Source organism: Myiozetetes cayanensis, unplaced genomic scaffold (genome assembly GCF_022539395.1).
Source record: "Myiozetetes cayanensis isolate MyiCay16 unplaced genomic scaffold, myiCay2020 scf30, whole genome shotgun sequence".
In the NCBI taxonomy this organism is placed as follows: Eukaryota; Metazoa; Chordata; class Aves; order Passeriformes; family Tyrannidae; genus Myiozetetes; species Myiozetetes cayanensis.
The window spans coordinates 3,637,771-3,662,935 of record NW_026087522.1 but is presented as its reverse complement, the minus strand read 5'-3'; the positions used below and the strand labels follow the sequence as shown (position 1 = coordinate 3,662,935).

Below are 25,165 nucleotides of genomic sequence, written 5' to 3'. Positions count from 1 at the left end.
AGAACTGTGGGATGGAGGAGCTGTAACAGTCTTGTCCTGCAGCCTCACAGCATTAGCTCTGTCTACACTTTTCCTGGCAAAAGTTCATCTAAATTGATCTCAGAAACTTGGATAAGGTGATCCCATTATGAACTCTTTCCTCATTAGTGTCTCCTAGTTCAAGTGGAGAATTCTTCATTTCTAACATCTAACCTACTTCTCCTTTGCTTCTATTTCAGTTTCCTGCTTCTCGGTCACAGCAGACAGATTTACCAATGACTTTGAAATCCTGTTTCTAGAGGATCAAAATATGTCTGTGTAGACAGCCAGGCACCAAGGAGCACATCCTGACAGACAGAGCCTCCCTGCAGGAGCAGGACCCTGGCACCAGGACATTGCCACAGCTTCTGACCCAGGACTGTGAGTGTGGTGATGATGTGGGGTGAGTTCTCCCGTGTGCCTGGTCCCTTCTGAACCCCCCTGTGCAGATCCCAGGGCCTTTATCACAGTGTAACTGGGTTTAATTTTCCTACATCCATTCCTGTGAGAACCACTCAAGGCTTTCCGCCTCCAGGTTGAGCAACCCGGTCTAGTGCAAGGTGTCCCTGCCCATGTCAAGGGAGGTGGAATGAGATGAGCTTCAAGGTCCCTTCCAACCCAACCCAAACCAGTCTGTGACTCTGTGACTCTGTGATAAGCCCCAAGACTTCCATCCTGCCACCTGACATGGGATTTTCCCAGATCTCATGGGAGCACACGAGAGACAGAGAACAGATATCATCACTGGTGAATGAGCTCAAGCAAGCACATTTATTTGGATGCTTCACCAGACACTGCAGAGAGGCTCTCAGAGTACATGGAAATTTGTGGCATGCAGCTTTTTTGCTCGCTGTGAGTTCTGGAGGCAGGAAGCTCTGATGTCACTCCAGGGCTGTGTCTTCCTCCCTCAGGGAAGGTACACGGGGAATCCGCAAATTTCACAAGTAATTTTTTTATTCTTGATTATGAACGTAATAAAAAGGAATCACTGGCAAGCACAGGGGAACAGAGCTGAGCAGAGGGGAGCCTGCACTCAGAGTGGGGATTGGAAAGTGGCATTTTACTAAAGCCCTGCTATCTTTGGGCTCCTCGCTCTGCTCCAGAGAGGCTCACGCTCTTCAGCCATGCAGAGCCTTTGCAGAGTGTCCAGTGTGGACAGGAGGAGGAAGAAGCACTAGCAATATGAAGCTGGTTTGATGAGGATAAGGGAGGATTTGCAGTTCCCCTTGCACAGGTTGCCCCATGACATGCCACCCTTGTAATTCAGCCTCACAGAGTAACACGACGAGAACCACCACCCGCCCTCATAGCTGTAGGCACAGTTCTTACTGTAAGTGTCCTGGTCCCGATCCTTTGTGGAGAATTTCATGTTGTCATGCATGTTGTTGGGATTGTCTGAGGTCATGGCATCCCCCGCCGTGCCGTTGTAGGCGCCCAGCCTCAGCCTGTAGCCCTGGGACTCGTCTTCCACGCTGAACAGGTTGTAGTCTGCGAAGCTGATGGTGTCTGCAGAATCCTGGATCACAAACCTGACCTGGTAGACCTTCTGCTTGGCGATCTGGTGGATGTACTCGGTGCCCAGCCAGTACTCGGTGCGCACGTTCCCGAAGCCGAACTTGTAGGTGCTCCAGGACTCGGCCCAGGTGACTGGTGTGTCTCTCTGGTTCCTCTGGATCACGGTCCAGCCCCCGTGGGTCACATTCATCTCGCAGTACACCACGAGGTGGTGGAGCCCTTGGGCTGGATGATGTAGACACCGCTGTGGCTGCCACGGGGAATCTCGCTGCAGTCCTTGGGCCAACCTGAGGCTGGAAACAGAGATGGTTATTAAATCCCACACAATGACACGCTGAAAGAGGGATATTCCTTCTGTGCCTAGATCTTTTTGCACACATGTTCCTGCCACGGGCTCTGTATACTGCCACTATATTCCTGCCATGCACTCACAGGAGTGAAACAAAATTTTGACATGATCAGTGTAGGAGTTGAGCTTCACATCTTCCCAAGATTCAAACTGATGGGGACACACTGTCTGGGCCTGGTGAGACCAAGCCAGGGATCACCATCACCCCAGGACCCTCGCCCAGGTTGGGCTCGGTCTCACAGTGCTGTGGTGATTTGCCTGTGTCATACAGGTGATGTATGACCACAGAATAATGCAAATCTGGGTGACAAAGCCACTTGTGGGTACAGCAAAGAGGCTTTAGACCTTTGCAGTAATCTCAGAAACCCCAGAGAGAGGGTGATCACAACATCAAAACCATTAACAGTTACATCAGCCCTTGGAAACTCCACAGGGTAAAGCTGTTGGTGTTCTCTGGGCTTACCAAAGTAGCTCTGTAGAGACTTCCTGACTTGGATTTGATTATGGCCTTTCCATGCTCCAGAGTGTCAGCACCTCATACAACAAACAACTGAATACACCTACACACTCCTGGGGGGGGACTTGCTCCTCTCCCAGTACCTCTGCCCCTGTTTGTCCCCACCCAGACAGGACCTATCTTTGGTCCTATGGGTTAATGTTTGACTCAGCCAGTCAGCCCCAGTCTTCTCATCAACTGTGTGGTGAAAATGGGAAAATTACCAATCACCACTTCCCAGTAATGAATAATCACTTTCCAGTTTGGATCTTTAGCTGGAAAATTCCCCACCCTAAAGGTCCTCATTGACTTCTGAGCCCAGGACACGGCTGGTAACAGAGTCCCCTGAGGTTATGAGCTGTGGCTCCTCTGCAGCCCATCAGAAAACCAACATTTTTCCTGGGAGGAGCCAGTGCACATGTAGGACATGGATAAAGTGTCTGGGAGTTGCTGATGAGCCCAGCAGGAGTGAAACCTCCCAGGCAGATGCAGAGACTCACCGTGACTTGCTGGCGGGTGGTGGCCGATGTCTCTGGCCTGTCGGACATGTCCATCACCATCATCTAAATTAGCAGAACAGAACATGTCAAATGCCTGCTGGGAGAGCACGATCTTCTCCAGATGATATTCCTGTTTTTCTCTTGCTGTTCCTAATTCCAGAGGAGCTTTCTGATTTCAGATATCAGCGAGTCAGTAGTTTAGGGGAATTTAGGTGATGTTAGAGTGGGGCAGATGCCTTCCTGGTGGAAAGGATTTTTGGGCACACTATGTGAGGAAAAGACCCTAAGTGGGGGCAATGACACTGGGAAGATGGTTGTTAAAGTGCAGCAGCAGTAGCTTGGTAGGGACTCAGAAAGAACAGGGATTACAGGGGGAAGAAGTGTGAGACCAGACACAGGAAAACTGGTGCAGGTATCAGGAGTTGGGAGAGGGCTCTGCTCAGCTGGGTCAGAATGGAATCTGAAGGGTGTTGCTGGGAGAGAGGATGGTTTTGAGTGAGTTAATGCAGTTCTTTGGCAAGGGCATCTTCTGTGTATCCACTGAGAGGAATGAGTCACAGGCTTATGGAATCACAAAAGCCATTCCTATCCCTTCTCTGGAACAGACACCTCACCCTGCAGCTGCTGCTCCAACAGCCTCAAATACCTGCTCCCTGCCACCCTCAAATACCTGCTCCCTGCTTTCAACTGGTGCTGTTCTACCCTCTCCCTTGTGAAGTGTTTAATTTATGGCCCTTGCACGCTGTGTATAAGCCCATTCCTGACACAGTTGGCTTGCCAGATTTTTGACTCTCTGAGTTTTGATATTGACTGTCTTTTTGACTCCTTTTGACTCTCTCCACTGCCCGAGCCTGTATGGGGTGGAAACACTCATGTGACATGGTCTGGAGGACTTTCTTTCCATGGTATTTACTTTTACTGCAGCCATATGAAGCTGTTCACTCCTGTTCATTTTTGTGAGCCACAGTCTGGTCCTGCTCCTCTCTGCCTTCATCCCCCATCCATTTGGATGCACTCCTCCCCAAGACAAGACTTGGAATGCTGGCCTGTCTTGCCTGGCATGCCTCCCTGCTCACCCAGCTTGCATTCATGCTGCTGATATTTTCAGAGCACGCTACCAGTGCTGTGGGTGAGAGATCACCATGTTCATAGAATATCCCAAGTTAGAAGGGACCCACAAGGATCATCAGGCCCAACTCCTGGCCCTGCACAGAACAACCCTAAAATCATACCATGTGCCTGAGAGCACTGTGAAGTCCAGAGCACGTTTTCTTTCTCTCCTCAGACTTGCAGTTCCTGCTGAAGCCCAGGCTCTTGTCTCAGTCATGAGGCTCCCTGTGTTGGCAGTTTCCTGACAGCTGATGTGAAACCAGCACCAAACACCTGGACTTTGAGCTCTTCTGCCAGGAATTCATCCTTCTGCCTTGGAAGGGAACCAGCACTTTCTGTTGTGCCATGTCCCACCCACAGCCCCTGTTTGTTTTTTTTTTTCCAGGAACATTTCTTGAAGGCTTCCTCATTGCTCCAACTTACCCTGGCATCTGCAGGTTACTCTGTGCCACCACCTGGTTGCCACCACCACCAGTGCCACTGCTTGCACTCTTTGTATTAACTTCATTTAGTTCCTCTTTCTATTGAGGTCTCCCTTGAATTGAGTTCTCCACTGACCTCGTGATTTCCAGAGGTGGGGACTGTTCTTCGTGTCCTTAAAACACACTGTGAACATCTTTAACCCTATTTCTTCAAGGAAGAGCACGTGACCCTTGTCTTGGCCTTGCTGCCAATAGGACAAAACCTGTCCCTTCTCCTGGGATCTGTGTAGGATCTGACTGATCAGGACCTTATTTGCCTCTCCTTGTTGTACTGGGCACTTACCGGGCTGGGAGGACTCTGGAGGAGCATTCATGATGTCGTCCATCGTGCCATTGAGGAGGTACAAGTTTCTTATGTCAAGGTCAGGAAGAGATGCTGCCAGGGCCAGCAGGCAGGTAAGAAGCAGGAGACAAAGGCACTGGGTAGCTGAAATGGGAAGAGATAGGAAAAAGAAGAAAGAGATCATAACTCTTCCATTAGAGAGCCCCGAATCTCATTGGATTATTCCTTTACCTGCCAAGTAAAATAGGAAAATAAAACTCTTTCTGTGTAGAGGTCCCTCTTGGAGCCATGAGCCCCTTGTAGATCAGCTCATTTATATGAGACACCCTACTCATTAGCAGGAGTCACTAGTGGTGGCACTGCTGAGGTGGTTTTTGAGACAGAAGAAGTGCTAAAACCTTGTCCAAACCCACAATGCCTGTAACCAGAAATCTCTGTAAAACCCAAGACTCGAGGCTGGAGATAACAAGCAGGGTGAGCATGGAGGGTGGAATCCCCTCTCCTGGCAGCTCCCATCACACTCCCCTGGCACACTCACCTTGTCTGAGCTGGGACTGCCTCGGGGCTGTGGGCAGTAAGACCCCGGGTGTCTGGGTGGGGACAAGCCCCAGGCAGAGCCGTGTGTGTGCAAGCAGCAGACAGTGAATGGCAGCACAGACCTTCAGGAATTACAGCCTGGCTGGGGGAAATTATGCCCTTTGTGTGCTTATGTCAGTTATGTGGCTACTTGAAAATTTCCATATGTAGCCAGCTGCTCTGGTCTGTTCCTGTTCAGAGCAGCAGGGGAAACCAGCACACTTTTTGCAGTATTAGGCCTAAGTAAAATAACAGGAAATTTATCATTATTCCTAAAGAGTGGGGCATTCATTTTCTAGTCTAGAATATTTAACAACTTTCCTCAGAGAACTGAAAATCATAAAGAATGGTAAATAGGAGGCCTGTAAAATGGGCTTTCTGGCACTCCAGAGCTACACTGGTACACCCTTAAAGTAGAGCAGAGCATGCAGGGTCTTGCCCAAGTTCCCAACCCAAGGCACAGCGGGCTCAGACAAGGCGGTGGACTCGGCATTGGGATGTTCAGGGTGTTGGGAGGAGGGACCCCTGAAGCAGACAAAGTGCTGGGGTGCCCTGTGACCCCACAGCGACATGCAGAGTTTCCATCCCATCCCATCCCATCCCATCCCATTCCACCCCATCCCACCCCACACTCACCCATGCCGTCTCTGCGGGGACTCTGCGGAGCACAGAGCCAGGCGGTTTTGGCCTGGCTGGAGGGGTGTCCAGCCTGAAAGTTATAGGGCTGATCAGGCGAGGGGGTGGAGGCACGAGACCCAAACCACAGCACTTGTCCTCTGCTTGGCAACAAGACCAGTGGCTTAGGGCTTATTTGCTCTCCACCATCAAGTGAGCAGCCCTCGCACAACGAAGTCTGCGTCTCACACGGGTGAAGAGCTTTCTTCAGAGGCAAAGCAAATAATTCAGTGCCAATAAGCAAATGCCTTAAAATAACCACAACTTACAGTGCCCGGCTGCCCCCCTGCCTTGGCAGGGTTTCCCCAGGGAACGACGTTCTTGGGGCACCTCCACACAGTTTAACTGCTAAGTAAATACCCGGGTGACATTCCCCTTCTGGAGGGAAATCAAACATCGAGCGTAAATCGCTCTCTCCAGAGCCGGCATTGAGCTCAACAGCCCCTGGGGACCCCACAGACCCTTCAGGGAAGAGGTACTCCAGTGTTCCTGAGAAACTGTGCCCCAAACTTCAAAAAGTACCACTCCAGCTGCCTCCTGACACCCCTGCCCCCCCCACCACGGCGCTGACCCTTGCACAACACACACCGTGGTCCCCCTGGCACCATCACGAGCTGGAGTTTGGGCACTGTGACGTGACACTGATGTAAAATGGTCTCACTTCGAGCGCCCTCTCTGCTCCAGGAGTGCCTACATCGTGGATGTCTCACAGAAAACACCAGATCTCCTTTTTCCCAGGGGTTGATGCCCACAGTGTTCTGAGTTATGAAGATGCCTGTGCCCTAGCACCCGACTTGGGCTGGACAGCCAGAACCTGTGGCAGAGTGGACTGGAATTTTGTCACAGGCTGTGTCCCTGCAGTGTGGCCAGCTGGTCATGGACACTCCTGTGCCTGCCCTGCTGTGCTGCTGCCCAACAGCAGGTACAAGCAAGGCCAGGCAGAGACTCTCAGCAGGGCTTCTCCAACAACATCCAGCCCCCAGGCACCTTTTCCAGGATGCCCATGTTGGGATTAGGGTGTGCAAAGCAGGCAGGAGAAAGGCCACAGAGGGGATTTCTCCAAACTCCCAGCTATATCCTGGGACTCAGCTCCTCTTCAGTGTAAACTTCATAAAATCAGAGAATCCTGGAATGGTCTGGATTGGAAAAGACCTTAAATACCATCTCATTCCACTCCCTGCCATGGGCAGGGGCACCTTCCACTAGACCAGGCTGCTCCAAACCCCGTCCAACCTGGCCTTGATCAATGTTTAATACTGAAAGAACCTCAGATCTGTTTGTGGCTCCATCCCAGGCTGCATCTGGAAAAACGCAGCCAGGAGGGTGAGGGAAGGGATTATTCCTTTCCATGGGTGAGACAGTAGCTGGAATGCTGTGTCCTGCGTGGGGGTCCACTGTGCAGAGCAGTGGCTTCAGCTCCAGAAGGATCCAGCTAAGAGCCCCGGGGCAGCTGAGGCAGGAGCACATGGCATGTGTGGAGAGGCTGAGAAAGAAGAGCTTGTCCAGCCTGGAGAAGGGAAGGCTGAGGTAGGATCTTGTGGCTGCCCTCAGCTACCTGGGCAGGATGGCGAGGAGCAGGTAGAGTCAGGCTCCTCAGAGCACTGTGTCTTATTTTGGATCCCTCACTGCAAGAAACAGGCTGGAGCAAGCCTGGAGAACACCAGACTGGCTGGGAGCCTGGAGCTCAGGATGTTTCAGAATTGGAGAGAACTGGGCTTGTTCCACCTGGAGAAGAGCAGGCACCTGAGAGGTCCTATTGCTGAAGGCAATGGTCTCGTGGAAGGACACAGAAAACAGGGAGCTGGACTGTTCAAGGAGGTCCATGGTGGTGAGATAAGAAGCAATTTATCTAAGTCAGAACATGGAAAAAGCCACTTACAAATAGACACTTTCTTTAACATGAAGTTTGTCAAATACTAGGACAGGTGGCCAGAGAGAGGCAGAGGCTGTGGGATTTCTGTCCTTAGAGGTGTTCAAGACTTGACTGGACAAGAACCTGACTGAGCAGGGACTGAACTAGATGGCCTGTAGAAGTCACTTCCAACCTAAATTAATCTATCACCCATCTGTGACTCTCCTCGGAGGTGCACAGGGTAGGATGAGAGTCAATGGACATAAGGGACAGGAGGAAATTATATATATATATAAAAATCAACCCAAGAGTGTTCAAAAACTGAAAAATAGCAAAGAGAAGTTGTGGGACCTCCATTCCTTGACATTCACAACTGACCCAGGTGTGACCCCAAACAGCCCATTCAAGTCATTCATTCATTGCTGCTTTGGCCATTGCCTTGGCTTCCTCTCCATAGAATCATGGCATCATAGAATGTGCTCTGTTGGAAGGGACCCATCAGGATCACCGAGTCCAGCTCCCATGGGGCCTGTGTTCCTGCTGCCAGCAGTGATCCCAGAGGTGGCTGCCCAGCAGCAGTCTGCCTGTGAGTCCTGGTACAGGCACCCTGAAGTGCTCTATTAGCTTTGGGGAAGCCCATGAGAGCCCTTAAATCCCCCACTTCCCCTGCCCCCCGAAAGGATTCTTCCCTGAGCAGCTTGGGCCTTTCTCCCACCATAAACTCCATAAGCTTTTATCATTCTCCCAAACTAAATGAGGCTGTGGACAAGGGCTCCCAGCCTCTCATCAAGCAAGCAGTGGTGACATCAAAGGGTTCAGATGGAAGTTGATCACAGTATCACAGAATTGTTAAGGTTGGAAAAGACCTCTAAGATCATTGAGTCTAAAGGTCAACCCAGCACCATCGTGTTCATCACTAAACCATGTCCTCAAATGCCACATCCCCAGGTTTTTTGCAAGCTTCCAGCGACGGTGATTCCACTACTGCTCCAGACAACTTGTTCCAGTGCTTGACAACTCTTTCCATGAAGAAATTTTTCCTAAAATTCAATCTAAACTTCCCTTGGTGCAACTTGAGGCCACTTTCTCTTGTCCTGTCCATCCAGGAATTCCTTACCAGGGTTGTCTTACCTTGCAGAGGTCTGGATGCTGCTGTCCATCAAGACCTGCAAGTGGCACTGCTTGATGTGGGCACCCACAGTACAGAAAGTTTGGTGGGAGCTTCATCTTGAACTCGACTTGCTATGAACAGCGAGTGTGGAGCTGTGCCAGAACAAGACATCTGGCCAGAAGCCAGTAGAGCAGAAGAAAGTAGAAGGGCCACATCTTTATCCTCTTAAATTTGATAAGGTGATGGAGCTGCTTGCACCTCCTGGTATGAACAAGAGCCCTCCCAAGTGTCTGTCCTGAGAGCATTTTGCTCCCATAGACAGCGCAACTCCAGGTCGACATTTCTGGGGCTGGGGGTGGATCTGCAGGGTCTCAGCAGGCCAAGGACAGGGACTGGGAAGGAGAGTGGCAAAGGGACCCAGAGGCAGCTGTTTGTTACCTGGAGCCCTTGCTCAGAGCACACAGACTGGGGTGCCAGGGAACACTGTGTCTGCAGTGGCTCTGGCTGCTGGACAGCGGCTCCAGCCCAGTGCTGATCCTGAAACCTGCCAGTGGAGAGTTACCAAGCTGGCACTCTCTGAAGGACCTGTTCTCAACTTTCCCAGGTCACCTTTGGGACTGGGCACACAGGAGACCTCTCCTCCTTTGCTGGTTTCTATGTGTGTGTCCTTAAACAGCTGGGTCTCTCCACTTCACTTTGATCCTGGCTCTCCAGAATTTGCTCCAGGCGGGCAATTCACATGTAGTGTTTGTGTAGGGACAGTCAATAACCTAAATCCCTCACCGTGGAGGGGGCTGTTCTGTACCTCTCTGACTGGAAGGGCATGCCTCCCTCCCCTCAGTTCTGCTGTCATGGGATCTGGAAACTGCTCGAGTCACAATCTGCAAGTGCCTCTAGAGCTGATGAGTGTGAACACACGTGGGTGTGTGCAGTGCCTATAAAGCCGGCGTGGACAGCTCGGCGTGGGAGGGTGCACCGCCGGGTTCCCGCTCTCTGCGCAGCCGTGCTGTCGTGATGGGTGAGTGACCTGCCCAGGGACACCTCACTCCTGTGTGGTGCTGGGCTCAAACGAGACCTGAGGGGGTGAGTATGCAAAGGCACGGAGATGACGAGCAGGACTCCAGCACGCCGGGAGCAGGAGGGATGCCAGACCAAAGCACCGAACAACACACACGCGCCTGTGGCTGCCCTGGGGTACCTGTGCCATGTGTTCCCATGGAGGTTAAGGTGCAGACCTAGGTTTCACCTTGGTCTTTTCCCTTCCCAACCAAATCATGTGGCACATGTGGCTGCACAGGGATCCTGCCTCAGGCATGGTGGCATCTCCCACAGGAGCCGAGCGAGTGCAGGATGTAGAGGGGTGGTGGTCAGCACAGAGGGTGTGGGTTTGTGTCCCTGTGGGGGCCCAGGAGATTTCTCCCAGGTGCAGTAGGACCCATCCTTTGGCTTAGTTTCCTTCTATCTGTGATTGGGCTAGAGTGGCTTATATAAAAGAAATAAGCATGATTACTCCAAAAAGAGCTGTTCCATGTTATTCCTCCCCACCTGGCAACCCACCAGCTTCTCTTTTTCTTAAAAATGTCATTGGCAGAGGTATTACTGAAACTTTTGATTGGCTTTTTCTCTGGAAATCCACCTGGACAAAACCATCCTCAGCCCCAGGGGCTGGCTGGTGGGCAAAACCACGACAGTTTTTGCCCTCTCTTGGGCTGTAGGTTCCAAGAACAAACTGCAGGCTGCCGTGTGATGTAGGGAAGGAGATGCTCAGGAGGTGACAGAGCCATTTCTCACCTTGCTTCAGCCCTGCAGGGCAGAGCCTGCCCTGGAGCTGCAGTTCCCACCAGCCCGGGAGCCCCTTGCTCCTGACTGAGCCCTGACTCTGCCTTCCCTGCTCTGAGCATGCCAGGGGCTGACCAGGGATCCTGGTGGTGATGGGCACTTTCCTCCCCAGGGCTCCAGGCTGGGACACACCAGCTCCACCGGGACCTTGTCCTCCTGCCCACCCTGGTGGCGATGCTTCTCCTCTGTGCCAGCGCCGGCCCAGCCGTACCCACTGCCAGCCCCCGGAGCGGTGAGTAAGGGTCACTGGGGGGCACGGACTGGGCATGGAGGGACAGAGCAGGACAGGTTCTCCCTGGCTCAGCGCTGACTCTTGGGTCTGCTGCGTGCTAGGGAAGGTCAGCAAACACCCAGGGGGATGCACAGCACAGGAACTCATCACACACACAACCCCCGGGGCCGTGGCTTGTACAGCCTGACTCCTTCACCCCTTTGGTGGCTCTATGCTGAAACCAGCAGGTTCCTGCCCAAACACCTTGGCAGGATTGCTCTGCCACGACTGTGAACCTCAGTTCTAGGAGAGATCCTCCCAGCTACTTGTTTTTTTGTTTTACTCTTGTTGGATTAGGAGCATTCCCTAACTCCCTGCAAGGGAGGGTTGCAGTTCCTGCAAGACCTGAGTGCTTGAGTAAAATAGATTTTCAGGGGTTGAATTGGAATTACCCACAGCAAATTGTCTCCCATCAGACACAACCAAGAAAAACAAATTAGACAGTAAATTAGTTTGTCCAGTAAGTCATGACAGATCAGATAAACTGTAACAAGCTGGGAGAAGAGATCCCTGTGAGACTACGGCAGAACTAAGCCTTCTTTTTCAATGCTGTGACCCCAGAGATAACACAAATTCTCATTGCATATCGCCATCCAGTGGAGCATTTTGGACGCTTCTCGTCCTTGCAAGAGCTGCAACTCGATAAGTCAAGGGCCTTGTGTGTGGGCCAGATATACTTGGAGGACACCACTGGCATCTGGAGGATTTTCCCCCCTTCTTTCCTTGGCCAGATGCCAGTGATGTCCAATGAAGGCTCCAAATGAAACAGCAAACCATGAGAAATAGATTCCAGGGCTCTTACAGAGGTCACTGTCTTAGAGAGACTTTCTGGGTTCCCTGAGCACGAACCAGTGGAAAAAGCACAGGCAGAACTACCCATTTTTGTCCCGAGTTCTCACTGCCCTGCAGGAGCACCTTGTTACCCTGACAGGCTTATGATCCTTCTCTCTCCCACCCCAACCCGTGTTTGCTGCTGCAGCCTCAGGGTTCCCCCCGGACTGCAGCCGCCTCCGCAAGAACAGCCCCAGCGGGGTGTACGTCATCCAGCCGGCCCGGTCCCCCCCGCGCGTGGTCTGGTGCGACATGGACACCGAAGGCAAGGGCTGGACTGTCGTCCAGAGAAACTCTCATGACACTGAGCTCAACTGGAAGCAGTCCTGGACCACCTACAAGTACGGCTTTGGGAATGTGCACGCCGATTACTGGCTGGGCACTGAGTACCTGCACCTGCTGACCCAGCAGGGCACCTACAAGGTGCGTTTCGTCGTGCGGGACAAAACCAACGTCACCCACTTCGCCGAGTACGACATCTTCAGGGTGGAGAGCGAGGCCAGCGGGTACCCGCTGAGGCTGGGCCGGCATTCTGGTGATGGGGACGACTACCTGACCCTCTACCACCCCAAGAAGGGGGGCATTCACGACAACATGAAGTTCAGCACGGTGGACAAGGACCAGGACCAGTACAGCGGGAACTGCGCCAAGAGCTACGGGGGGTGGTGGTACAACAGGTGCCAGAACGTGCTGCTCAATGCCAAAAACTACATCGTTTGGCCGGGGTTCTGCGACAACGGTGACTGCGCATCCTCCCTCATCCTGGTCAAACCCACAGACGTGTGCTGACCGTGCTGCAGCGCCCAGAGCCCCGGCAGTGGGGGGGTGACACCATCCCCAGCTCAGTGCCCCGTTCCCATGCCTGCCCACTGTCCCCTGCGAGTCCCAGTGCTCTGCCCGCAGCTCCTGCACCCTCACCAGCCGAAACACAGCGGCTCTGGGGCCCAAGAGCCATGGCCCGGAGCCCTGGGCACACGGGCACTGGGTTGGGGTGGGTGTGCTCGCCCCCGTCCTGGGGAGGGGGACACGGTGCCGGTTCCCTGCCCCGCGCAGTCGGTGGACCCCGCTTTGCTCAGGCCCTGCTCCCTCCCCGGGCCCCGCTCCCCCCACAGCTCTGCTACCCACGGTGGGAGGAACCAGCTGCAATAAACCCTGGAGCCAGACTGTGCTGCCTCGTGTCTACCTGCATGTAGATGTGGGGGGATCTCTCTGTCCAGTCTTTAGGGAGGAAAGTAAAGTGTGTTGGGCAATATTCCTTCCAGTTCATTTGTTCCAGTTACTGTGCACTGGACTGTAGCTGTAAGGCTTCAATTAGTTCAACAGGACCAGCAAAGCCCATACCTTGCAAACCCCTCACTCCCAGTTTGCCACTGTCCATGGCTGGGGGTTGCTCTGTGCTGGGAAAGGGAAGAAACCACCACAGCTTGGAGTGTGGAGAGGGCAGAGGGCTCCCTTGAGGGTGTGAGCGATGTGTGTAAGTCACTCAGTCCCATTGTTCCCTGCTGCAAAGGGGGAATGTGTCTGTGGAGCTCCCTCGGAATGGAGGGAAGTTTTAACTTTGGGCTTGAAAGAACCCATGGTTCCTCTTCTCAGTCCTTGGGAGAAAAGCAAGGTCTCTGACTCAGGTGCCAGGGCACCCTGCAGAGCTGGGTGTGTGGGCAGTGCTGTGTTCCTGAGGAGCTATGGAGTTCCTGAGGAGCATTCCTTGGCTGCCCTGGTGGCACTTGAGGGCAGGCAGCACTGCTGCACGGGGAGATGGAGGTATGTGAGGGTGCTGCTGGTTGAGAAAGGCTTCCCAGCTGGAGCTGACTTGGGAGTAACATTTCTGGACTGAGAGATATATCTGCTGGTTTAAGAAGCTGTTGGTGCTCCAGCCTGGATGTACAACCTAATGTGAGGGGAGAGGCTGGACAGAAGGGCTTTGGGCTGCTGGTAAATAGCACTCTGCCCCTGAGCCAGCCCTGAGGGATGCTGAGCTGCATTCCTGGGCTCTGTTAGCAAGAGGGCAACCAGCAAGACATCTCCCTAGCACTGGGAGACTCCTTCTACTCAGTACTGGGAGACCACATCACAGGTACTGTGTCCACTGCTGAGCTATCCAGTGCAAGGAGATATCACCACACTGGAGCAAGCCCATACAGACCCAAGCTGATCCAAAAACTTGAAACTATGGGATCCCTGCCATGTCAGAGATCTTACACCTGCCCAAACACACTGACTAAGTGGTGCTGTGTGGCCTTGCAGTGCTGTTGTTCCTTTCTTGCCAGTTCACTCTCCCATTTCCTTTTTGGAAGATCCCCACCTTGGAATCCAACTCCCTTCATTAAGTGAAAGTTTTGTCTTTAATTCCTTGCCTGAGTCTTATGAAAAAATTTCCCTTTGGAAACAGTTTCCTGCTGCACCAGGAGCCTCAGGTCTGCTCCTGGCAGGACACTGGGAGCAGTTGCAAGGAGTTCCCAAACAAATGAAGGACACCTACGCAGAGCTGAAAGTGATTTTATTTGGCAGGGTGAATACAGACTGCAGCAGGGTTGTGGTGCAGATATGGTCTGCCCTGGCCTCAGTGCAGTGTAGGTCAGGTTAGCTAGTGATGGATATTTTTCTACTGAAAACATCTATACCCACAAAGCAGAAAGAGAGTAAGACCTTGCTGGACCAGGAGGGTTCTAAGTTTCTGAGCACAGTTTTGTCCCCAGAAGGAAAATGCTTGGACACTGCAGTGTTTATAAACATGTGTGCTAATAATGATCCCCCACAACCCACCGTAGGTGAATGGCCAGAGACAGAGCAGGGAACTTTGCTACTTTTCAGGATAAGAGGAAAACAAAGCAGCTCTTGATATAGAGGAACAACCCTACTCACCCCCAGCCCTCGTCATCAAACGGGCCCCGCAGGGCACTGGCCTGGCCATGTGCCCAGGGGGGACAGAGGAGGGAAGGAGTTCTAGTGGTAGGGAGCTGGTTTGATGAGGATGGCAGAGGCTTTGCAGTTCCCCTTGCACAGCCTGCCCCACGTGATGCCCCCCTTGACGTTCAGCCGCACGGAGTAACACGCCGAGTACCACCACCCACCCCCATAGCGGGAGGCACAGTTCCCTCTGTAAGTGTCCTGGTCCCGATCCTTTGTGGAGAACTTCATGTTGTTGTGCACTTTCCTGGGATTATCTGAATCCATGGCATCCTCTGCTGTCCCCGAGTGCGCCCCCAGCCTCAGCCTGTAGCCCTGGGACTCATCGTCCACGCTGAACAGATTGTAGTCTGCAAACCTCTTGTTGTTTGAAGCATCCCAGATGACAAACCTGACCTGGTAGATCTTCTGCCTGGTGATCTGGTGGATGTTCTCAGTGCCCAGCCAGTACTCGGTGTGCACATTCCCAAAGCCGTGCTTGTAGGTGCTCCAGGACTCGTTCCAGGTGATATCCGTGTCCTGCCGGTTCCTCTGGATCACGGTCCAGCCCCCATCTGCCTCACCCATCTCACAGTACACCATGATGGGGTGCAGTCCTGTGGGCTGGATGATGTAGACACCGCTGGGGCTGCCAGCAGGGACCTCACTGCAGTCCCTGGGCCAACCTGGAGCAGGACAGAAGGGGACTGAACAAAAGCCGGTAGAATAGGACAAGACCTTGTTTCACCCTGGGGCAGGAGAGAGGGACAACTGCCCAGAGCACCTGGGGCATAATCAGCTCTCCCAGCCTAGAGAGGTCTGGAGGTGTGAGTGGGTTGTCCTCAGCTCTCTATTCCTTTTCCATAAGGGGCACCAACATGAGTCAGCCCCAGTGAAAGGTCCCAGACCCACCAGGCTATGCTGGTACAAGGCCAAGGGACTGAATATGGGCACTACAGAGCTCCTCTAGGTCTCCTGAAAAAGGGGTTGTGCCACTACAACAGGGTCATGGTGGGAGGAAGGTGAAGAGGACCTTGACCCTGCCTGTGACTGAGGGAACAGGGGGAAAAGTGACCTCTTCAAGCACACAGAGAAACCCTTCCCAGCCTGTACAGTGCACACACACACACACAAACACACACTCTGCAGCCTTTATTAGGTGCATCTCCACCATCCTCCATCCCAGAGCAGGGCCAGGGTTAGGGATGGTTATGGGTCTTTTCCCACCCAGAGCTGGCTGTACACCAGCACACCACCAGATGCCCACGGAATGCTACCTACTGGTTTTCTTCAGAGCACTTGCCGAAGCATTGGAGGGAGATTTCTTGAAGATGTTTAGGGTTTCTGTGTGCATAGAGGTGCCTGGAGCAGCCAAGAGCAGCAGGCAAGCAAGGAGCAGAAGGCACTGGGCTGCTAGAAAGGGACAAGATGGAGAAAAGATGAAACAGGACTTTCCCTGCAGAGAGACTGGACATCCCATGGCTCCAGCACCACAATTAACACGGCCCTGTGAGGTGCAGGAGAGCACCGAGAAAGCTGGGCAGCATCAGGCTGCTTCCTGCAAGCTGAAAGGCTTGCCCAAGGGGTAGGCAACCTTGCCTTTCCCCCTTGATCTGCTCCTGGCAAGTCAAGCACAGGGTAGTTTTGGGTGGAGCAAAGCACCCAACAACCAACTGAGCCAAGTTTCACTCCTGGCCCCTGGAGCAGGGGACTGGCTGGGGTGAGCCAGAAGCCAGGGGACCAGAAGGAGGGCACTGGTGCCACTGCTCCCCATCAGTGTGCATGGAGCCTCTCCCTATTGCTGGGCTGCCCTACCTGTGCTCCCCTCACTGCTGGCAAGGACCCCCCCCTTTCCCAGCCCTGTACTCACCCATGGCTCCAGGTGGGAATGCCCTTGGAGCGCAGAGCTCTGGAGCAGCCGGTGGAACAGAGGCATTTGTAGTGCCTCCCGCAGTGGGCGGGCTGAGTGGGTCCTGCCCTGCTTTTCTCCTGGAGGAGGAGATCAGGTTGATTTCCTTTGTGCCCTCAGAAAATACCAGCTGAGGTGGAGGTGCCTGTGGTTCTGAGTGCACAGGTCCCTAAGCTGCAAAGAAAATAATCCCCATGCCAGCAAGAATCCTTGGAATGGTCTCTTCTGTGAGTGCTTAGTGACTTGGATGGAATTTCCCCTGGTAACAGCATATTTGGGAACTTTGAAGAGTGCAGCTCGGTGAACAAACACTTGAACTCCACAGTCACCAACCAGGTGGAGAGCAAACACAGGGCTGTCCCTGCCTCCCACCACCGCAGCAGGTGCTGCCAGGTCAAGGGGCTCTTGTTTAAAATCTGCTCCTGTCAAACCCAGCCTGGCTCTGGGTGGGGCCCCAAGACTTCCTGGGAGTTGTGGGACAGTGTTTGGAGCAGCTGGTGCTTTCTGGAGCAGAGGGGTTTCCATCTGGTGGAAGCAGAAGTCTCGACTCCCCAGTGGGCCACACTCCTGACCTGCAAGGGGGCAGCTGAACGGGCCTGATGAAAGGTTTCTGTAAGGCAGATGAGACAGCTGCAGCCTCTGGGCACTGAGTTTGGGGGACTGGTCATGAAGGATGATGGCTGCAGAGGAAAGCAAGTGTCTGCCAGGATAGGAATGAAACCAGGTGGATGGAGGGCAGGCAACAGGAATCTGAGCATGAGGGGAACTGAGGGGACCTCAGTGTGTACGGAGGAAGAGTGGAGGGAAACGAGGGTACACAGAGGGGCTGGGAGGGACATCATCGTGGAACCCACAGGAACTGAGCACCCACAGAATGGACAGTGGGATTTGAGCATCAGTGAAGGGTAATGGATGGAATCTGAGGGTACTTGTCATGAAAAAGAGGGATGTGAGAGTGCCCAGAGGGGAGAAGTCAGCACCAGGCAGACACTGACAGGAACAGAGGAGATCTGAGTATTTGATGAGGGAAACAGAGGAGATCTGGGTGCCCACAGAGGGAAATGGAGGACACCTTCAGGAGGAGCAGGTCCTCACTGGGGTCAGAACAGGGCAGGACAGGCTTGGCTGCAGCCAGGGGGCCACAGCTCAGGCTCCTCCACCATCACCAGTGCTCACAGCTCTGCAGATGGAATGTCCACCCATGAAAAGAAAGATGCTGCCAAGTACCCAGTTTTCCTGTCTGCAAGGCAAAGAATCCCAGATTTCTATCACCAGCATAATGCAGATTTTCAGAACTCTATATTTCTGTTTCTAGACTGTTCCCATTTGCACATCCAGCACAAAAAAAACAATTGCAGAAATGTTGGTCCTCGGGGATGAATCCATGTGTTAAGGTCCCAAGGGTGAATCCAGGGATCTGGAATCCTCCAGGGTACCCTGTTGTTCACGTCTGTGGGATATCCAGTGGACACATTGACATATGGCCCTGGAAGACAGAAGGAGGGATGAAGAAAGAGGGGAAGCAGGGAAGACACCCTATATTCCCATCAGGGGATGTGAGGATGGCAGTGGGTACACATGGGGCATCTGAGGGGCTCAAGGGGCAACTGGGAAGCCCTTGGAGCAACTGATGGCTCTGAGGGTGAAGGAATGGGACCACGAGGGCAACTGGGACAACTGACTGTAACTGGGGCCCCCAAAGGGACAGTGGGGGTTCTAGGGAAAACAGGGCAAAGTTTCAGGGTTTCATGGGTAATTAGGGAATCTGTCGGAAGCAAGGCAGCCTGGAGTGATCCTGGGTGCAAGGGGGAGATCCTGGAATGGGCCAGAGGACAATGGAAGTCCCAGGGGACTGTGAGTTTTGGAGTCCTGGCAGTCTGTGGCCCACCTGATACCTGGGTCTCCTCCCACTTGCAGGGAATCCCAAGTGACTGAGAATCCTGTGGGGTTTGGGAGTCCCTTGCTGCTCTGTGAGGGACCCCAGAAGCCATGGGGACTTTGAGGGTACAGATTACCAGGCCAGCAATACTCACACCAGCAGCAGCACGAACGCCAGGGAGGCAACTGCCAGTGCCAGCCCCATCGTTGGTATGGGGTGCACGGGGGTCTCGTTGTGCAGCCAGTGCAGCACAGTATTGAACACAGCCTGGAGCCCCCTCTCTTCCTCCACGCTTCCCTCTGACACTGTGGGGACACCGGCACCTCAGGTCACAGGGCCCTGCAGCACCTGCCCCCGCCACAGACCTCGCTGTCTGGGGGTCCCTGCTCCAACCCACACGCCCCAGTGTCCCCAGAGGAGCCAGGGATCAGGGAATACCTGCTCCAGTTCACCTGTCCACCATGAACTGACACGTCCTGGCACCCTGCCCGCACCCCCAAGCACCCCCCTCCCATGGGCCCAAGGTGTCAGGGGTTCAGCTCCCCCCCAGGGCACTGCTCCCTGCCCCCAGGGCACCTCGGTGTCGGGGCTCACCATTGAGGTAGAAGAACTTGCGGACAAAGGGCTTGGAAACCTCCCCCAGGCGACAGGCGACGGTTCCTGGAGCGGGCTCCTCGATGGTCAGGCTGAAGGGCTTCTCAGGATTCCCCTTGAGCTCCATGAACAGCGACACATCCTGTGTGCGCAGCTGGGGCAGGTGGGAGGGATCCATCAGCGCAGCCCAGCAGGCACACGGCACAGCACACGTGTGCACACACCTCCTGTCCCACACACTCTCCTTGTGCCCCGTGTGCGCACACAGCCATGCACAACCACACTGGACACTGAAGTCATCTCCTGAGCACGCAGGAAGGAATTCTTCCCTGTGGGGTTGTTCAGGGAAGCTGTGGCTGCCCCATCCCTGGAAGTGTTCAAGGCCAGGGTCACCAAACCCCAGGAAATGAACTCTCTAATCATTTGGAAAGCCGACATTACTTTATTCAGTGCTGAGGTACACGGGTACCCCTTCACATGTACATTAGTCATCAAAACTTTTAACTATTTATATATTTTAGCAAACAACGGAATTGGTGTTCATTAGCTTACACATTATATAATTCTCTAAATGAATTATTATTCTATGATAATTAGTCCACATTTTCAGTCTTTTTATTATCTTTTTCCCAGATAGGGCATCTCTGGTTTATGTAACGTGTTTTTGTGGTTTATAAATTCTGCTGTCCTGGTGTTCGATTTTCAACAGTAAATTTCTCTTCCAGGCTTTGTTAACTTCCCCCTCCAGGTCTGAGAGCACTAAAGTATATCAAAAGCCCTAAATTTTTAATTTGTTTTTCTAACACATGGACATCACCCAGAGCTTGCCCGTCATCCATTATCTAAAATCACCTCTTAACATTTTCCCTCACTGCTGCACAGGCTCCTTTTTAAAGAAACACAACTTGTTCAGTTAGACCAGGTTGGATGGGGCTTGGAGCAACCTGTTCTAGAGGAAGGTGTCCCTACCCATTGCAGGGGGTGGAGTGAGATGAGTTTTAAGGTCCCTTCCAACCCAAACTATCCTCTAATTTTATGACTCTACCTGTGCCCACACAAATCTGCAAACACAGGAGTGACCTGCCCTCTGTGTGTGCTTTCACAGCTGCTGCTTCCAGCAGATGGTGGCAGCAGTACCTGTACCTGTGAGAGACCTCACACCAAGCAAACAGCTGTGTGTGTGTGTGCAGGCCTGGCTACCTGTGCCCAGCCCCCCCCCAGAATGTCCACTCACACCCTTCCACGCTCACGTGCAACTCACATTTGGGACAAACATCCAGGTGACGGGCAGGCCGGTGGGGACGGCGAACGGCACGTCACAGCTCAGCACGATGGTTTCATCCGTGTAGGTCTGCATGTCCTGCACTGGGAGCATTGCCAGGCACGTGAGCTCGCACCTGGGTGTGCCCTGACAGAGGGGATGGTGCTCCTGGGCTGGCTGCAGGGGCGGGCAGCCGAACACCTTGGCAGGTGTGCTCAGGGTGGGAGCACCGGTGAGAAGTGCAGGGCGTTCTCCAGAGCCCTGGGGGCACCCAGCTCCAGGGGCAGGTGAGCCCAGCCTGGGTGCCTGAGTTGCTGAGCTAGCAATGGTTTTATTTTGTGGGGAATCCTGTCCTTTGGAGGTACTTTGCTCATTATCATCTCATTATAATACCAAACACACCTCCATCTCAACAGCTACCCACCCCCAAAGTACAACCACCCCTCGCTGAGTGCGTGCTCTGCATCTTTCTATCCTGGACCTTTAAAAGCAAAGAGATACCATTTGCCCCCAGTCAGCACCAAAGGCATGACTGGAGCCACTCAAGCGCCACCATAATACTAAAAATAGTACAAAAATAAGCTAAAAAAGGGGTTAAGTTGGGGAAGATTTCCTTACTCTTAATGAAATAGTCTGGCGTGGTCCCATACCTGGGCAGTCCAGGGAAAACTCGCAGTCCACAAAGCGGCAGGTAGCACACTGGAAGACACGGGCAGCTGGCTGGAATCCTGGGAAAGAGAGTCTTGGTGGTCCCAGGGGAGTGGGAGATGTACTAGGGGACAAGGAAGGGCAAGACAGAGGGACAGGCACTCACCACAGGGTGGGATGCAGGCTGGAACTGGTGGGGTGGAAGCAGTGTTAGACTGTGGAACACTTGGGGACTCACATCCTTACGATGAGCTGTCAGGGCTCAGCCCTTGTCCAGCCCAGATGGAGTCCCTGGGAGTTTCTGTAGGACAAGGGTTCCCAGGGTGGGGGTCCCCACTGGCCCCATACCTTTCCCCAGCCGGCTCAGCTTCACCCAGATTGTCTTGACAGTTTCCTCAAGGGCCGTGAGAAAGGGCTCTGGAGTGACCCAGATGTCCAGATGAGACAATGTGTCCTCCCCAGGATCCCCATGAACCCTTCCCAGACACCACAGATCCCCTGTACAACTCACCTCAACCCCATATATCCATCCTGGAGTCCCATATATTCCCAAATACCCCCTCAAATCCCCCAAGAAGCTGTATACCTTGAAGCCTATATACCCTCAGGATTCCCCAAATATCCCTTTACTGCCTCCAGACCTCCATATTTCTCCTCCACCCCACGCCCCTTCAAGGCCTCCACATCCCATGCCCCATGCCCCATGTCCCCTGCTCACTCTTTCCCTTTTGCTCCTCTAGATAGTACAAAGCATCCGTGACAATGTCCCGAAGTTCCTCATGCTGCCCTGCCCCTGGAACCAGTACAGGAACACTGGAATCAGTATACAGGGTTAGGGTTGGAGTTTCAGTAAGGTCTGGAGGGTTTCTGGGAGTTCCTGGAGTTCCACACAGGGTTTAGGGATCCTGGGAAGGGTCAGGTATCCCTGGGGACTCCCTGGTGAAGGTTGGGTGACTCTCAGGGTCTCAGGCAGGGCTGGGGTTCCCAAAGGTCCCTGGGGTCCAGATCAGGACATGGGAGGCCTTGGCATGGTTCTGAGTCCCAGGGATGCTTGTCTGGGGTGGGTTCCTGGGGTCCCCAACTTCCTGGGATCCTGGTCAGCATCACTGTGAGGGCCTTGGTTGAAGTGGGGAATCCCAGAGGATTGTAGGGTGCTGTTCAGGGCAGGGGTCCCCCTTGGGATGGAGGGCCCATGGAAAAGAGGGGCCAGTCAGGATGGAGGTTCTCAGGCAGGATTCCTTTGGGTTTGGTGTCCCTGGGGTCCCATGACGTACCCACACTGACAGAGGCAAACTGTTTAGGAACCTCAACAAAGATCTCTAGGCATTTCTGATATCTGGGGTTGCTGCCAGAGGCCCCAGTATAGTCACGGCAGAACTGTTCCCGCTGATTGGGGGGCCCAAAGCAGAACAGGCAGGGGTGCACCCCAGGGAGGCAGGGCACCAGGGCCACCCACAGCCACAAGCCAGGGTTTCTAGGCCGCCAGGGGACCAGCACCAGCATCAGGGCCACCCACCACCACCCCATGACCCCAGACCCAACATCCAAATGCCGAGTTCCTTGGGCAACAGTGGGGTTCCAAGGTGGAGCCCGGGCACCTGGGTCACCAGGGAACCAGATAAGGCATGAGGTCATACTCCAGGCAGCCACATGGAGCTCACACCAGCCAGTGTGAGCAGAACCCAGCAAGAAACGTGCAGACAACCCTTGCACTGAGTGTGAGCTGGAAGCTCTGAGCCAGCCCAGGGTGATGGCAGCACCGCTGCCAAACACGGCTGGGACTGTCAGGGACACGGTTTTTGTACATGTGCCCCGAGGAGATGACTATGCCTCTCTCCTACACTGTGTTCTTGAGTAGAGGAATACACCCCTGGTGCATCTTCAAGTTATTAGATCACTCAGCTCTCCAAAACAGGGAGGGAGAGAAATAGGGAAATGTAGATGAACTAAACTACAAAATAATATCATTGACTACAAAGCAAAAGACTCAGAGAATTCCTTTTTCACTGGCTTCATTTGAATGGGCTTTAACAAAGGGCTCCCTGCCTGAAGTTGGATTATTTAAAATAAAACTCTGTTCCAAAACCCAGGATCCATCCCCAGAGATTGTCTAAAAATCCCAAATTCAGTAAGCAAGAAAATAACAACTGAGGGACAAGAACAGGCCAAATCCATCATCATTCCGAGGCAGCAACGCAGGGAATCTGTGTGGGAAAAGTGAAACTTGTGTGAGTTGGTGACCATGAGGAAGAACAATATCAGAGATGGAAAAAAGCACTACAAGAGTACATAGAAGAGGAAGAGGAGCTGTAAACCTGTTGGATTTTTGACACACAGATGGACTGTTGCAAGAGTTTTAGTGTCTGTTGTATTTTCCTGAGTTTGTACCTTTGCGATTCTATAAAAATTCCCTTAAGTTGTTTACTCCTTTTACTGTATTCTGATTGGTTGTCCACTGCTGCAGTGCAGATGTTCCATATAAGGTTCTACCTCTCCCCTCCATCCCTTGTTGAGATGTGACCCCTCCTACGTTGTCCATGTTAAGGCGAGTTCCCTCCTAATCCTTCCCTATATGTCTTCTTCACACCTACAATTCTAGAATGTTCCTTCCTTCCCCTATATAAAGGGGAAGCCATGCTAATAAAGCAGCCTACATACCTTGACTCACACCCTGTGTAGGTGTCCCTCCTTTCTTCCCGGCTCGTAACAGAAAAGATTTGAGAGCAAGGAGTTAATACACGCTCAGCAGTTTGAAGATCCCAAGTGTGAGGGGCTGAAGATATCCAGGAGAGGCAGAGCCCTGGCACAGGGGACATGGGAGACTCTCTGGAGCATGGTCAGCCTCCATCACCCTGGCAAAGCTGAGGATAAGGAGAGAAGCCTGGGGGAACTGCTGGGGGAAGGATGTGGCTGGCAGGGATGAGGATCCAGAAAGGAGTGAAGTTAAACAGGCTGAGGTGGCATTTCAGAATGGAGCTTTGCTGCCTTCAGCCTGAATCGTGTTTTCCCCGGGGTTGGTGCTGCACTGCAGCCATTCAGACTCGGTCTTTTGGCATCTTCCTGCAGCACAAAGGATTGGGAGTGGCTGCAGAGCAGCAGCATTTCCCACTGAGTAGAGGCCAGTGCCCCCCCTGCCAATCCATCCATAGCTCTGGCAGTTCATGGGACACAAGAGAGTGGAGGGACACAGACCCTCCTGGGTGTTTTTGCACTCCCACAGCAGATGTTCTGCCTTGGCAGCAGAAACTTTTCTATGTTACAAGTTCTTCCATGGGCAGCAGTGTTATGGCATCAGCTGAGAGATGCTTTGACATGAGCATATGGAGGGGAAAGAAAACACCCAAAGCAAACTTGGGAGGAAAACAAGTGGGGAGAGGAACTGCTTTGAGTTAATTTCCTTTCTTTTTTGGTTTTCCCCCATACAGAAGACACCATCCTGGGCCAAGGTCTCCAGCTGGAATGGAACCTCCAATGAAAAAAGTGAAGAAACAGCCAGTTTAATTCATGTTCTGAGTTCTTCACTGATGTTTAATAATGTTCTTAATTATTATTTCTTACTTCCTGTTCTTACTTCATGTCTTTACTCATTGTTGTTATTTCATATTCTTAATTCATCATTCTTGCCAAACATTTTTTTAGGATAAACAACGTGGAATTGAAAAAACCCTGAACTGCTATGCTATATATTTTGGTGTCTATTATAAACTATGTCAGGTCACTGGAAATTAACTTGATTGGTCACTACTGCAGACAACTGCCTTTGACCCTGGGGTTCTTTCTCAGATTGTATGCAAGAAAAAGCTCAAGAAATTAAAGACAGGAAAAAATCTTGAAGCGTAAAAAAAAAAAGGCAACAGTGATTAAAGACATTACAGCTAAGAAGATGGGTCACAGAGGAGCTGCAGGAGTCTCCCATATTCACATGTCTGAGAAACAGCAGAGAAGTGGCTGACAAGCTCAGGACACAGGAATTATATTCCCTTTCCATGTTTTCAAGTTTCTCAATCCTGAAAGGAGACTTGAGAGTTCTCTATGGTTTATTTCCTCCTCCAGCTCCAAACTAAGCTCTTTATCCCATCA

General features: G+C 52.7%; 4 protein-coding genes across 4 annotated transcripts; 1 reads left to right on the top strand and 3 right to left on the bottom strand.

Annotated features, from left to right (window-relative positions):
* The first annotated feature begins 158 nt into the window (after window positions 1–158).
* On the top strand, window positions 159–12,728 carry LOC126645499 (fibrinogen-like protein 1-like protein). The gene is made up of 3 exons (XM_050326007.1): window positions 159–421; window positions 10,919–11,038; window positions 12,057–12,728. The coding sequence occupies exons 1-3, from the start codon at window positions 412–414 to the stop codon at window positions 12,695–12,697; spliced, it is 771 nt and encodes a 256-aa protein (XP_050181964.1). The 5' UTR covers window positions 159–411; the 3' UTR covers window positions 12,698–12,728.
* On the bottom strand, window positions 1,028–5,969 carry LOC126645468 (fibrinogen-like protein 1-like protein). Its single transcript, XM_050325938.1, is given in 5 exon segments — window positions 1,028–1,740; window positions 1,743–1,826; window positions 2,879–2,941; window positions 4,754–4,897; window positions 5,966–5,969. Coding segments are annotated over 5 exon segments (843 nt in total). The 3' UTR covers window positions 1,028–1,192.
* A 1,671-nt stretch (window positions 12,729–14,399) lies between the features above and the next one.
* LOC126645500 (fibrinogen-like protein 1-like protein) lies at window positions 14,400–16,805 on the bottom strand. Its single transcript, XM_050326008.1, has 3 exons — window positions 16,665–16,805; window positions 16,076–16,207; window positions 14,400–15,480 (listed from the first exon to the last, which is right to left on the bottom strand). The coding sequence occupies exons 1-3, from the start codon at window positions 16,666–16,668 to the stop codon at window positions 14,852–14,854; spliced, it is 765 nt and encodes a 254-aa protein (XP_050181965.1). The 5' UTR covers window positions 16,669–16,805; the 3' UTR covers window positions 14,400–14,851.
* Window positions 16,806–18,092: 1,287 nt separating this feature from the next.
* SPACA6 (sperm acrosome associated 6) lies at window positions 18,093–22,720 on the bottom strand. Its single transcript, XM_050326001.1, has 9 exons — window positions 22,360–22,720; window positions 21,804–21,878; window positions 21,434–21,502; window positions 21,252–21,275; window positions 21,088–21,165; window positions 20,438–20,541; window positions 19,177–19,330; window positions 18,737–18,887; window positions 18,093–18,189 (listed from the first exon to the last, which is right to left on the bottom strand). Exons 1-9 carry the CDS (start codon window positions 22,718–22,720, stop codon window positions 18,093–18,095), a joined length of 1,113 nt encoding a protein of 370 aa, XP_050181958.1.
* Window positions 22,721–25,165: the final 2,445 nt, after the last annotated feature.

Coding starts and splice junctions, on each gene's coding strand:
- LOC126645499 (XM_050326007.1), top strand. Junction 11,039..12,056: donor CACTGCCAGCCCCCGGAGCG/GTGAGTAAGGGT, acceptor TTGCTGCTGCAG/CCTCAGGGTTCCCCCCGGAC.
- LOC126645500 (XM_050326008.1), bottom strand. Junction 15,481..16,075: donor AAGTGCTCTGAAGAAAACCA/GTAGGTAGCATT, acceptor GTCCTGCTCCAG/GTTGGCCCAGGGACTGCAGT.
- SPACA6 (XM_050326001.1), bottom strand. CDS start 22,720: ATGACCTCATGCCTTATCTGGTTCCCTGGTGACCCAGGTGCCCGGGCT. Junction 21,503..21,803: donor AGAGGAGCAAAAGGGAAAGA/GTGAGCAGGGGA, acceptor GGGTCACTCCAG/AGCCCTTTCTCACGGCCCTT. Junction 21,276..21,433: donor GCTGAGCCGGCTGGGGAAAG/GTATGGGGCCAG, acceptor CCACCCCACCAG/TTCCAGCCTGCATCCCACCC.